This window comes from Chiloscyllium plagiosum, unplaced genomic scaffold (genome assembly GCF_037043375.1).
Source record: "Chiloscyllium plagiosum isolate Xiang-an unplaced genomic scaffold, Cpla_swu_hap1 HiC_scaffold_2, whole genome shotgun sequence".
NCBI lineage: Eukaryota > Metazoa > Chordata > Chondrichthyes > Orectolobiformes > Hemiscylliidae > Chiloscyllium > Chiloscyllium plagiosum.
Genome location: NW_028270140.1, coordinates 55,537,347 through 55,551,266, shown reverse-complemented (window position 1 = coordinate 55,551,266; position 13,920 = coordinate 55,537,347). Strand labels below are relative to the sequence as shown.

Below are 13,920 nucleotides of genomic sequence, written 5' to 3'. Positions count from 1 at the left end.
GTTTCAATATCCCACTGCCACTTTCTCTCCATGCCATTAGCTGCTAGGGTCACATCCAGCTCTGTCTTGAATATGTCTAATGAACTGGCCCCAACAGCTTTCTGTGGTAGGGACTTCAACAGGTTCACAACTCTGAATGAAGAAGTTCTTCATCCTCTCAGTCCTGAATGGCTTAACCTTATTCTTAGACTGTGACCCCTAGTCTGGTCTTCCCCAACATCGGGAACATTCTTTCCGCAACTATCTTGTGCAGTCCCATTAGGATTTTATATGTTTCTATGAGATGTTTTATATGTTTCTATTATATGTTCCTCCTTCTTCTAAATTCCGGTGAATACAAGCCATGTTGATCCAACCTTTGTTCATATGTCAGTCCTGCCTTCCCAGAAATCAGTCTGGTGAACCTTTGCTGGACTCCCTCAATAGCAAAAATGTCCTTCCTCAGACTAGGACTAGTGATAGGTTGCATAAAGGCAAGCTGCACACAGTACTCTGTATGTGATATTATGACGGCCATTAGGAAAGGCTGAGGGACTTGAGGCTGTTTTCGTTACAGCAAAGAAGGTTGAGAGGTGACTTAATAGAGACATATAAGATAATCAGAGGGTTAGATAGGGTGAACAGGGAGAGCCTTTTTCCAAGAATGGTGACGGCGAACATGAGGGGGCATAGCTTCAAATTGAGGGGTGATAGATATAGGACAGATGTCAGAGATAGTTTCTTTACTCAGAGAGTAGTAAGGTTATGGAATGCTTTGCCTGCAACGGTAGTAGATTCGCCAACTTTAAGTACATTTAAGTTGTCATTGGACAAGCATATGGATGTACATGGAATAGTGTAGGTTAGGTGGGCTTCAGATTGGTATGACAGGTCGGTGTAACATCAAGGGCCGAAGGGCCTGTACTGCGCTGTAATGTTCTATGTTATGTATAACTGCAACAAGGCATCCTTACCCCTATACTCAAATCCACTCACTCTGAAGGCCAGCATTGCATTAGCTTTCTTCACCACCTGCTGCACATGAATGACAAACTTCAATGACTGAGGAGTCAGTGATAGGTTGCATAAAGGCAAAATACTGTAGATGCTGGATAGCTCAACAAAAAACAGAAAGAGCTGAAAATGTGTTGCTGAAAAAGCGCAGCAGGTCAGGCAGCATCCAGGGAACAGGAGAATCGACGTTTCGGGCATAAGCCCTTCTTCAGGAATGAGGAAAGTTTGTCCAGCAGGCTAAGATAAAAGGTAGGGAGGAGGGACTTGGGGGAGGGGCGTCGGAAATGTGATAGGTGGAAAGAGGTCAAGATGAGGGTGATAGGTCAGACTGGGGTGGGGGCAGAGAGGTCAGGAAGAAGATTGCAGGTTAGGAAGGCAGTGCTGAATTCGATGGATTTGACAGTCAAATCCATCGAATTCAGCACTGCCTTCCTAACCTGCAATCTTCTTCCTGACCTCTCTGCCCCCACCCCAGTCTGACCTATCACCCTCACCTTGACCTCTTTCCACCTATCACATTTCCGACGCCCCTCCCCCAAGTCCCTCCTCCCTACCTTTTATCTTAGCCTGCTGGACAAACTTTCCTCATTCCTGAAGAAGGGCTTATGCCCGAAACGTCGATTCTCCTGTTCCCTGGATGCTGCCTGACCTGCTGCGCTTTTCCAGCAACACATTTTCAGCTCTGATCTCCAGCATCTGCAGACCTCACTTTCTCCTCAAAAAACAGAAAGAACTAGATAAACTCAGCAGATCTGACAGCATCCGTGGAGAGAGAGAAACAATATTTTGAAGCCAATATTCCTCAACTTCTTTGGAAGTTTCTGTCTCCACAGCTGCCACCACACCTGCTGAGTTTCTTCAGCAGTTTGTTTTTATTCCAGTAGTAGGTTGAATTTTCTGTCAATATATGACTATACTATGGCCTTGGATAAAGCTATCTTAATACTTTATTACAAGAAAATGATGAGTCTAGCAAGCATTATGGAGGACTGTGAAAGGAAACTTTAAGAAGTTGTAGACAGATGACTAGAATGGGCAGATAAGTGACAGCTACAAACATCATCTTACTGAGAAAATGGTAAAAGCATGTCTGAACAGAGGGATATTTGGTTTCAAATACATAGTTCCCTGAAACTGTTGTTACATGTAGATAACTCAGAACAAAGGCTAACTGTATTTGGGATTTTATAAATAGGAGTGCAGAATAAAAGAACAAAGTAATAGTGATACTCTAAATATTGCTGAATGTAGATTTGCGTCCCCTATTATATACTGCATATTAAAGCCTCAAGGAACAGCAAACAGTGATGGATTAACAGTCATGAGAGATATTGAGCATATTTCCACTGGGTAAAAAGGAGGCTAAAAACAGAATTAATTGATAAGTAGATGACTGCCATGATTGAATAGCACAGCAGACTGATGGGCCGAATGGCCTAATTCTGCTCTATATCTTTGTTTTATTTTGTGATGAATTTTTAGAGTGAATGAGAAAAGATTATTTCCACAGATGGGATAGCAGTGACATTGGCCCATTTATTTCAAATTGTCAATCAGAAAGTGAAAATGGAGAAATTTATTTCTGTGCACAATTGTTGGAGCATCGACTTAACCACAGGGAGTTCTTTTTTCTATCAATGGCAAATTGTGGACAAGAAGAGCACAGAAAGTTTCAGGTCTATGGGGGGAAAGCAGACAGTAAGGTTATTGTGTTAAATTACAGTAACAAGTAATGGCATTGATATAATAATGTAACACTCTGTGCTGTAAATCTTTTCTGTCCTTCTGTTCTAAATTTCACAAAATGTATTTTTATTAGGCTTTATAATGTCCCCAAATGAATCCACACAATTCTGTTTGCTACTCCAGCTAAGTATATTTAATTAAGAATTAATTAAATAATATTTAATTAAGAATTAATTAAATAGGCAACTGATAGAATCAGAATCAGCTTGAATACTTTTGGGGAAAAAAATTTAACAGACTCCCAAGGAATTCCCCATGAATCAAAGTGTAGAATTTTTTCTCAAGAAGCTTGACACATACTCACCAACGCCACAGTTCCCTCCCACCCCTCCCCTTTCAGCCAAACCTCCTCAGTCTGCACCCGAACCTGCTTCAAATCCACTGGAGCTGATACACCACACATCCTAGTCAGGCTGGTCCAGGCCACTCCCTAGCCAACAGACATGAAATCCCAGCCCTGACACATGCCATCCCAATCTCATGTTGGACTTGATTACTCCCACCCACCCTGATCAATCTTAAACACTTCATCACATTTTAGCTTCATGCAAACTTGCGCCCTACTTACTTGGTTCCCGACACATTATTCAACTACACCCTACCCACCTGCACTGTATTTACCTGGTGCTCTAACCTCTACTCATTTGGTATCCTACCCTTGCACTCTAACCCTTCCAGCTGGCATCCTAATTTTTTGTCATCCTATCTCCCCTAACCAACTGGTACCCTATCCTCCCAGCCCCCTAATATCACAGTTATCAAACATACTTATGATTTGACAGCAGCTGTCAAAGTAGTTGACTGAACTTTAAATGTCAGCACAAAGCAGCTGACCGCTTTGAAAAAAAAAGGCCTGGTTTTCCTTCCTCTGATGGTTCTGTGCCAAAAAAGAATTGTCAGAATGGAAGTACAGCTCCAAATTTCTGTGAAAGACCTGAACAGAATGTCCTCTCAGAAATGAGGAGTATTTTGCAAAAGGAGGAAAACCATCAGAAAATGGGCGGCATGGTGGCTCAGCGGTTAGCACTGCTGCCTCACAGCACCAGGGTCCTGGGTTTGACTCCTGCCTGTCTGTGTGAAGTTTGCACATTCTCCCTGTGTCTGCATGGGTTTCCTCGGGGTGTTCCGGTTTCCTCCCACAATCCAAAGATGTGCAGGTTAGGTGAATTGGCCATGCTAAATTGCCCACTGTGTTAGGTGTGTTAGTCAGGGGTAAATATAGGGTAGGGGAATTGGTTTGGGTGGGTTTCTCTTCAGAAGGGCGATGTGGACTTGTTGGGCTGAAGGGTCTGTTTCCACACTGTAGAGAATCTAATCTAATCTAAAATCTAGCCTGGAATTAGTGTTTTAGGTTAATAATCTTTTAGCAGAACTAGGGTTTAATAAGGTGGTTCATTAGAACTCAAGGTTATTGAAATGATTGCAGCCAAGGTGACAATAGTGTGTTCCATGTAAAATAAACAATTAAAATTGAATAATTAAAAATCAAAGTAAAATAATCTGTATTAAAGTGGCAGGCAAATGATTTGCATGTAGAAACATGAATTAGACTATTTCTAATTTTGAAGTTATTAATTAATAGTTAATATGTTGTAAATAACTTAAGTATGTCCATTGACTAAACTTGTATTAAATTTACAGTCTTTAAATAAGCTGTATTTCTTTATCTTTTTTTGCTCTGCAGTCCTGGTACTTGGGCTAGCTTGGTCCCATTCCAAGTGTCAAATGGGACTACCATCCTGCCAACAAATGTTCAGAATTACAGTTTAAACTTCATCAGTGAACCCTTCCTCCAAGCAGAGACAACAAACTGAAGATAATGAAGATCAAATATCATCTCTGGATCAACAACAAATGTTTTCAGAAACACAGAAACGTGATTGCTGCATTCACAATCACCAAATTCTTGCAAACTTAAAATTTGCATAAATGGTATTTCATCAGTAATACAGTGAGGGTGATTTTCATACTTGGATAACACATCATGCCAAGCACTGGCCTTTATTGAACACTGGGATCCACTAGGGGACAGTTGTTTTAATTTACAGATCTGACAAACTTAAAACACTTATTAGCTTTTAGATGTTTAAGACTTTGCATGTTTAAGTAATTAGTGGGGTTCAGGTAACTATTTTTTTATTCACTCAGTCCAGGAGTAGTAAAACTACAGCCCAGTCTTTTTGATTGATAAGGGTTTACTTGTATGATAAAGGCTGGATGAGGAATGTACATGTAATTATGTGTTTTCTACAAACTGTTGTCTGAGGGGACAAAAAGCCCACAAAGCACACAATTAGACTATGCACACTATGATACTACAGAAAACAAAACAAAAAGATGTAGATGGAGATTTACTGAATTTATGTTTAATGATTGGCTCACAAAATTGCTTCTTGTCACTGAACCCATTTTCCTTTCACTTTTAGTGTTTAGTATGCAGATCTGAACAAATCCTCTTAGATAAAGATAAGTATTTGGAAAAGCATCATATTTAGTTTTAAGCAGTAATAGTCCCTCACAGTTTAAGATGCTTTGAAATTAACTGAATACAAGAATGAAGCTCACTGATAGTTTTTTGTTGCCCTTAAAATGTCAGTAATTCTTTAAAAAAAACACTTAAGAGGCAAGTGCAATTTATCATATCTGATTGAGGGGTTTAATATAAGTCCTTGTGCCCTAGGACTCTAAATTGAGGGGATGTAATATAACCTTAAAATAAGTCTGATCATTTTTTTTGCCCCTCCCCCATTGAGAATGTGTATTAATTAAGGGGCATAAATGAATAATAGACACATGCTTGCTTAGGAAGGCAATTAAACACAATTGAAAATACTGCACTTGATTCCTTATACTCCATTTGCTCCTTGGAGTTTAAAAATATATAATATATATGTATCAAGTGTGTCAGGAAAATAAAGCATGGCGTAATCAGTTTCCAAGATGCTAATGTGAAAGTGTCACTCGGAGCTTATTGGTGAGCAGCACCGCAGTTTACAAATCAATGGCGACAGGGATGCAGCAGCTAAGTTTCTCGCACTCTACTGAGTAAACACTATTTTTAACCACAGGGTGCCGAATAATGCATGGTGCTTTTCTTGCACAATTAGCCTTGCTATCTGCCTGATAGTGCTAGTGGCAGGACTCCAGTGTGCATGTCAAGTCAGTTTTGCCCCTTCTGTTTCTCTGTAACTCTAATAGATCTTATCCTTGATTTGCACGAAGTTATATAGTCCACATTACGTGCCTTGCCTTTGAAATGAAACAGTGACATCACTGCACACGTTTGCTGCATATATTATAGCTCATCTTATGAAAACTACCATTTGTATGAAAGAAATTATTTTGTACTCCAGAGGAGAGTGTGACATCACTAATTGTCAATATTCAAATACTTTGTTATCTCATTTATAAAGCATATCATGGCTGTGAATAGTTGGTGCTTAAAATTTTTAATCAGCCAGTAATATTTTTCAGTATTTTTGGCAAGTTTTTTCTATTAATCTTTCATGTTTTTCATCTTTCAATTACTCATTTGGGGTTTTTTGAACTTTTAAGAATTATGCAATACCAAGTTTTGTCTAAATAGGTAAAGCTTTTAGCTGTATTGATTATCACAAGTTAGTATGCAGATTAGCTGATGTACGCTTTTTTTCCATTTAAATTGACCAAAGTTGGTGCTGCTTTCTATGCAGTATGGTAGGTCTTTACAAGATGGTTAAGGGGAGATGTTTTGGGGAGGGGGGTACTTTTAAGAAGAACTCTACAGCACAGTTGTGAAGCAAAATGGCATTTTCCAAACACAGGCTGCAAAGTAACTATTCTGTCAACTGTGACAATCTCTCAGCTACGTCCTTCTTTCGACTTTCCACCTGGGGTGCAAGATGAATTCATTGATTTACAAAAATATTAAAATGTAGTCATTTTCATTGGAGACAGGCTTGACTTGAGCTTCAATATTTATTGAACAGCTAGGATTTTCTCTTGTGAAAATTCACTTTGGCAGAGCTCCATCTCTCTGCTGGCCCCAAAAAACCAGAAGCAGAACTGTGGGTCTTAAATCACCTTTTCACTGACCTGCTCAGTCTCTTTGCCCTGAGAGCTAATTGTCAAATCCAGTCAGGAACTTGTCAGAAGTTGTTTTGAGATGAAATGCTCTTACATTTACTTCTGGCAGACTGCTTAATTAAAAAAGAATCTCTTCCAGTGTCCACAAGGGCATTCTAATTTGGCTTCTTTTTTATCATCATCATTGTTTACTGTTAAGCAAAATTCAATTACAGATCTAACCATCAAAAGCTGCAAAAATCCAGTATGACTTGTAAATTTGCTGTGACTCAAATTATAATTTTAAATACAGAGAAATCTGAAGAAATTCGTCAGGTCCGGCAGCACCCCTGGAGAAAGAAACAGAGTTAATGTTTTGAGTAAGATATGGACAGGTTCTGAAGAAGAGACATACCAGACTCAAAACATTAATTCTATTTCTCTCTCCACAGGTGCCGCCAGACATGCTGAGATTCTCCATCTTTTTCTGTGTTACTGAATTTCCAACATCTGTAGTATTTTGCCTTTATTCAATAATTTTAACTGTGTTGAATAAAAGTACTGTTTACTAGCTCTAAATTGTAGAGATTAAATATAGGTCTGTCTAATTGGAATAATAATGCTGCCTGGAAAACACAAAGATACAAATCTTAAAGTAAAGATCTTTTAAATGCTTTTGAATTTTAAAGAAAAGCAAACTACTTAAATGGTATTCTAAAAACTTGCTTCAACCTGTTGCCTCCCATTTCAAGTGAACAGGATTCGCAAAATGTGGATTAAGGTTTCTTGAAAACAGACAAAAAGGAATGGGAAGTATTTGCAACTCAAGTCAAGTCTCTGTTCTCCTCCTTCACCAGGATGTTAAATCTGATAAATTGAAGACACCCTGTTCTATATGCACTGTTTCTGTATTTCCCTAAGGTGCTTTGCAGTCTGAGTGTTGGTGCTACCAGTGAAGTGCATTTCCCCGTGTGATGTAAAAGTTAAGGCACAATACATTGGGGGATTTGTAAAAAAAAAACTGTAGGAGACTTGTTCTGAAAAAAATAAATAACTATAGCAATAGCTGTGGGAGTATGATTCAGACATGGCAGCTCAGTGTTAGTCGATTTGTTATGGCTGTGTAATGTGAGGGGAAACAAAGAGGGGTCTTGAAAATGAGCCACCCGCCTTGCAGACTAATTTGTACACTGTATAGTTTTGTTAAGAACATTTTAAAGTAATTACCCTTTTTTGTAATGCTAAATTTTTTTAAATGAGTTAATTGGGGGAAGAAATGATTACACTGGCTTTTGAAAGACCAGTTTATTATGCCATTTTTAAGAGGAAGAAAATCCTGTCTGGAAGCTGGACTTGAGTTAAAACTCTCCAGTTACCTAATTTATATATTAAAAAGAACTCAGTCCATATGGGAGTTTGTGTATTCCTATGCTTAAGAAGTGTAGGTTCCTAATTTTTAATCCAGTTTTAAATGGAGAAAAGTTATATTTTATGAAGGTTATTTTGTTGTATTTAGTGTTGAAAAGGTTGGTTTTCAGAAACATTTCATAATGTCAGAAGGAATACTGTCTTTTTTTTAAGTGTGTATGGATTCCAGTAAATGTTTGTGTGAGTTTAAATGTTGGTATTTATGATTTGAATGAAAGTGCACAAGGGCATCAGCAACAAATCCAGTAGAGGTATCTAAGCCAGTGCATAAACTCAGGTAGGATTCCTGATAGATCTGGTACAGTGTTGGAATACACTGCAATGCTGGGGGGTCCTATCTAGGAACTCTTGGTGGTGGTGACTGGTATGGATTTTGTTTATGTTGCACTTGTACCTGCATCATACAAAGATTACAGAAAGATATCCCATATACAGTGTACAGTATTCTGTTTTTGAAAAGACAATGCAATGTTGCTGGCAGTTAGGTCCCAAGAAGAATACCAGACATGATTTACATATTTCCAATAAAGTCTGCTGCTGGACATAACCAACTGTGTGCTTAGTGGATCTTCTATTTTTAAATCAAAATCCGGCCCGGTAAAGGTGTAGCACATGGAAATAGAAAGTAGAAAGATACCATAAGAAAAGAGAAGAAGAGGAGTGCTATTGAACTCTTTTCAATATTTGCACTTTTTATTTAAAAAAAAGCTCAGTGCTTCCCAAACTTCTTCCCACAGTGACTCCTATTGTGAAGCTTGAAAAATAATTTGCTTGCCTCAGGAAACAAAAAACTATGGTTCGGGAGGGAAGAGAAGATTATTTAGAGCCATGAGGTGGGCTCCAAAGCAGTCATTGCTGACTCCCAACCCTATTTGGGCTTCCGGACCCCCACTTTTGAAAGTCTTGTTTAACAAATTCCATACACATTTTTCCCAACAAATTAGTTCTTGAATTTTATGCTCTCTCTCAGCATGCAGTTGGCGACTAGACAGACTTCACTGGAATATGCACTAGGACAGGCTACATCATTGGTTTAATAAATAAAAGGAAGCCCAGATCATTGACATTGCTTTCTTTTGACCTGAATATGGCATTTGTATTCATTCTCTCTCATTTGGCAGGGTCTGATGCCAATGTCACGGTATCAGCTTCTTGTAGTGTTTCCATCCCACAGTACTTTTGCCACATTGTTAATAGTTTAAAGGAGACATGTTGGAAAGGGTCAATTTTCACCTTTGTGTTGCAATTTATTTCTTACAGAATGTATTTAATATACAGAAAAACAGAAAAAAAAAATGTTTCTCTAAGTATGAGTCTCTGGAAATATCTGTGTTTTAAGAGTTTACTGTATGTTTAAATTGTAAAAATGGTCTCAGTGTCAGTGGTGATACTCACCTCCCCGAAAGATGTCTAACAATGATCAATGCAGCATTTTCCAATCCAACCAACACTGAATTAGGGTCAATTGAACTTATTCCCATTACAGACAATATATGAAATATTTTTCTGGTAATTATAAATAACTATGATGGTCTTTCAGGCCACTTAACTGAATGGACTGGTTTATGTTGCAAGGTACATTAGAATAACAGTAATAATGAACACTATATATTGGCCCCTATACAATATTGCAGATTGTAGTTTGATCATAGCATTTGCTTTTGTTCCAAGTAATATCTAGTTCTAATAAAAAACAAAAACTGCTAGAAGCACATAGCATCTGTAATGGAAGAATAAAAGATAATGTTTCAAGTTTAGCTCTTTGTCTGAAGTGTGAGTAAGATATGTATCTGAAACGGCCCTTTGTTAATGTTTAAAGACGGGGTAAGCCTGATGTGGTCCATTAATTGAACTCTGATTATCTCCTAAATAGCTCAGAATTTTTTTATTTTCTTGTTAGATTTACAGTATATTTTGCTTTTATTATCTGCTTGTGATGATTCATCATTAGGTTCTAAAATAAATTTGCACACTGTTGATCCAATGCTAATGCCTAGGAAATCTTAAACAAAAACTCAAAGAGGCAGTGTTTTTGTTATAAAGACCCCTTTCTTGGAATATTGTTCACAAAAGCAAAATATAATGAAAAGTATGTGGTTTTGATAATTATCAAATTCTTGTGTAGATGTTACATACAAATGTTTTATTAGATGCAGTACTATTGGCTGGGATCTTACAAGGGTGACTAGCGTAATTCAATAGACTATATAAATGAGTATAACACATATGCTAGATAAATCACAACCTATCACAAATAATTTTTTCTCCTCCAGAATTGTCCACATCAAACCACCACATCTCTTTTGCCTCTTAAAGTCACAGGGATAACTAGTCAGCATTAAAGCACAAATGTGAGAAAATATTTCTTTTGTGCTGTTTGATTTGGATTGAAAAGTTCAAGCAAACTGTAGGATATGTGCCATCCACTGCAGTGAAGCTAGATATCTCTAACAAAGTCAAAGCTGTTGCAGGATCCTTGTGTTTAAGAGGCAGCTGTCAGGTCCCCTGACACTGAAACCACTTTCATCATGAACTGTTGTATTTTTAAAGAAATAGCATGATGCATTTTTATTATCAAAACTGTGCTGCAGGGACTGATGTGTATTGTCAACTGAAGGAATGTTGTTACAGCCATGGTTGCTACAGTAATGTATGTTCCATAAATGGAGACCATGGGATGTTACATTGACTTGTGTTAATGCAAAATAAGGATTCAACAACAAAAAAAAACCAGCATACGTTTACCAAAAATGTCAAACAAGCAGTGCCTGTTTAAACTTGCAGTCTCTGTTGAGTTCAGTTGTAAATCTATTCATTCAACTTGTTTTCTGCAAAGCTGATCCAACTTGCAGAATATGAGGGTAATTCCTGCTCAGCTGTCAGCTTCCTAGAGCTTGTTTACATGCTCCATATTCACAGAGGCAGTTACACACATATATAAATATTTGCATTGATGTGTGTAACATCCTGAAGTTCCATTTAAGTCTTGACACTGCGCATTGTACAGATAGTCTTTTCATTGTGAGTGTGGCTCCCAATCAATCTGTGAAGAACTTTCTCCAGATGGGAATTCTGAGAGGATTCTTACAATGTATTGTAAGAACTTTTTGAGATATTACTTTTGAGATCAACTTTTCTAGGACTGTGTGTTTCCATAGATACATGATGCTACATTTAGTACAGTAGTAGGTAACAAGTACCTGTAGTCAGTAAGTGCTTGCTAGCCACACACCAGGGTTGTTCCATTTTGAAACTGGAGTTTTTAGTCCCACAGACACAGCAATAGTATCCAAAAGGAAAATATTAAAAAAAGCTATTGTTATCGCTGCAGACAATGTACTGTATTCTGTTTCCAATTTGGATGCAAGTTCTGGGATGATTCAAAGCTGTTGAGATCAGTGCAAATGATCAACCCATAATGGGGTCTAAACTTTCACAAGTTTCAAACTGGTGTAAATTCAGCTTGACTTCTGTGATTGTAACTGTTATATCCAGCCTATACTGCTAGCAGCTGCTCATACTGCAGTCAATTACTGGAAGTGGATATGTTTCCTATGCAAATAAAGAAAAAAACAGTTTAAAAATAAAAATGAGCTATGCTACAACCATTGGTGGCCTGCCTGTTTGTTCAGTTCAGTGTTGATAGGTGACCTGTTTTTGACACAATTACATTTGTTCAAGCGCTGTTGTCTAATAAAGTTTCAGATTTTAAATCTTGAGTGCAAAATTAAAGAAACACATCAATTTGCTATAATCTTTATATGGGTTGAACCATCATTGAGATGGAATTTCATCTCAGGAGATAATAGACAGTTTTGGGTTATTCAGTTTAACACCGAGTATTCTTTTCAATTTTACCCCAGCTAAATCCATTTCTATTTCAATAGAGCTAGTTTTTTACTTGGTTATTCTCCGTTACTTACGAAAAGCTTTTGCTGTAATTATCATTATTCTCCAAATGTTTTCTTATGGACACTTAGTCCAGTTGACCCAGAAATGCCTCCTTTCTAATTAGGCTGAGAACATGCTAGTCCAGAAAGTTCACTGAACACGTTTCAGAAATTTCTACCCTCTTTCGTTCTGTTTCCCCAAATATTTATTAAGCTAATATTTGTGTCTCCCAGTATCATCACTCTTTAATGCTTTCATATCGGCGATTTGTCTGTTGATGTGCTCCTCTCTCTCTTTTTAGAATACATGACAGAATACCACTGGCAACAATTTCATATATTTAGTTTTCTTTCTCAATTCATTTATTTCAGTTTTGTCCTTGCCCTTTCAAGAACATACACTCTTTCCAGGATTGAACGGCAATGATTTCCATAATAATACTGCCACCTCATCTCCCTTTTCTCCTTATATCATGTGTAAAAACAAAACACTACAGATGCGAGACCTCTGAAGAAAAAACAGGAAGTATTAGAGAAGCTCAGCAGGCCTGGTAGAATCTATCTGAGAGCAGGAGAGAGAATCATAGAATCCCTACTGTGCAAATAGAGACCATTCACCTATTAAGGCTGTATGACTGAGAAATAAGAAGGATATGATCACCTTGATGGAATTGTATTATGGGCCCCTAGTAGTATGTGGGAAATTGAACACTAAATGTGCAGGGAGATTTCAGATAGCTGTAAGAAAAGTAGAGTTATAATAGTAGGGGATTTAACTTTCGAAACATTTCAGAGGGAAGTCAGGAAGGCAAAAGGGAACATGAGATAGATTTGGCAGATAAGGTAAAGGAGAATCCAATGAAATTCTATAAGTATTTTAAGGGCAAAAAAGTAACTTGGGAGAGAATACAGCCCCTTCAAGATCAATGAGATTGTTTATGTGTGGAGCCACAGAAGATTGGTGAGATCCTAAATGAATATTTCTTGTTAATACTTACTGTGCAGAAAGACATGGAAGCGAGGGAACTTGGGGAATAAACAGTGATGGCTTGAAAAGAGTTCACAATACAGAAGAGGAGGTGCTGCAGTTATTAAAAAAGCATAAACATGGACATTGAGGGAAGCTAATGAAGAAACTGCAGGGCTCTAGCGGAGACATTTATATCATCAACAGCCACAGATGATGTGTTGGGAGAATGGAGGGTAGTTAATGTGCCATTGCTTAAGTAAGGCTGCAGGAAAAGCCAGGGATCTTCAGACTGGTGAGCCTAACTTTAAAGGTGGTTAAGTTGTTGGAGGGGATTCTGAGAGACAGGATCCACATGCATTTGGAAGGCAGGGACTGATTAGCGATAGTCAGTATGGCTTTATGGGTGGGAAATCATGTCTCACATTTTGATTGAGTTTTTTGAAGGCATGGTAAAAACAATGACTGCAGATGCTGGAAACCAGATTCTGGATTAGTGGTGCTGGAAGAGCACAGCAGTTCAGGCAGAATCCAAGGAGCTTCGAAATTGATGTTTCAGGCAAAAGCCCTTCATCAGGAAAGCATGACTAAGAAGACAGAGTGGTAGATGTTGTTTCTATGGACTTTAGCAAGGCCTTCGACAAAGTTCCACATGGAAGACTGTAAGGTTAGATCACATAGGATCCAGCGAGAGCTAGCTGATTTGATATAAAATTGGCTTGATTGTAGGAGATGATAGGGTTGTTCAGACTGGAGGCCTGTGACCTGTGACTTACTGCAAGGATTGACACTGGGTCCACTGTTGTATGTAATTTATATAAACAATTTGGATGAGAATATAGGAGGCATGGT

At 38.0% G+C, this 13,920-nt stretch overlaps 1 protein-coding gene across 18 annotated transcripts in view; it reads left to right on the top strand.

Moving 5' to 3' along the window:
• Positions 1–11,816, top strand: part of LOC122562011 (nuclear factor 1 B-type-like) — a 637,597-nt gene extending 625,781 nt beyond the window's left edge. For all 18 annotated transcript variants that reach the window (XM_043714413.2, XM_043714404.2, XM_087996880.1 and 15 more), the window contains one exon: positions 4,424–11,816. In XM_043714413.2, coding sequence (XP_043570348.2) covers positions 4,424–4,553 — 130 coding nt within the window. In that variant the 3' untranslated portion in view covers positions 4,554–11,816. The remainder of the gene's footprint in view (positions 1–4,423) is intronic.
• The last annotated feature ends 2,104 nt before the right edge of the window (positions 11,817–13,920 follow it).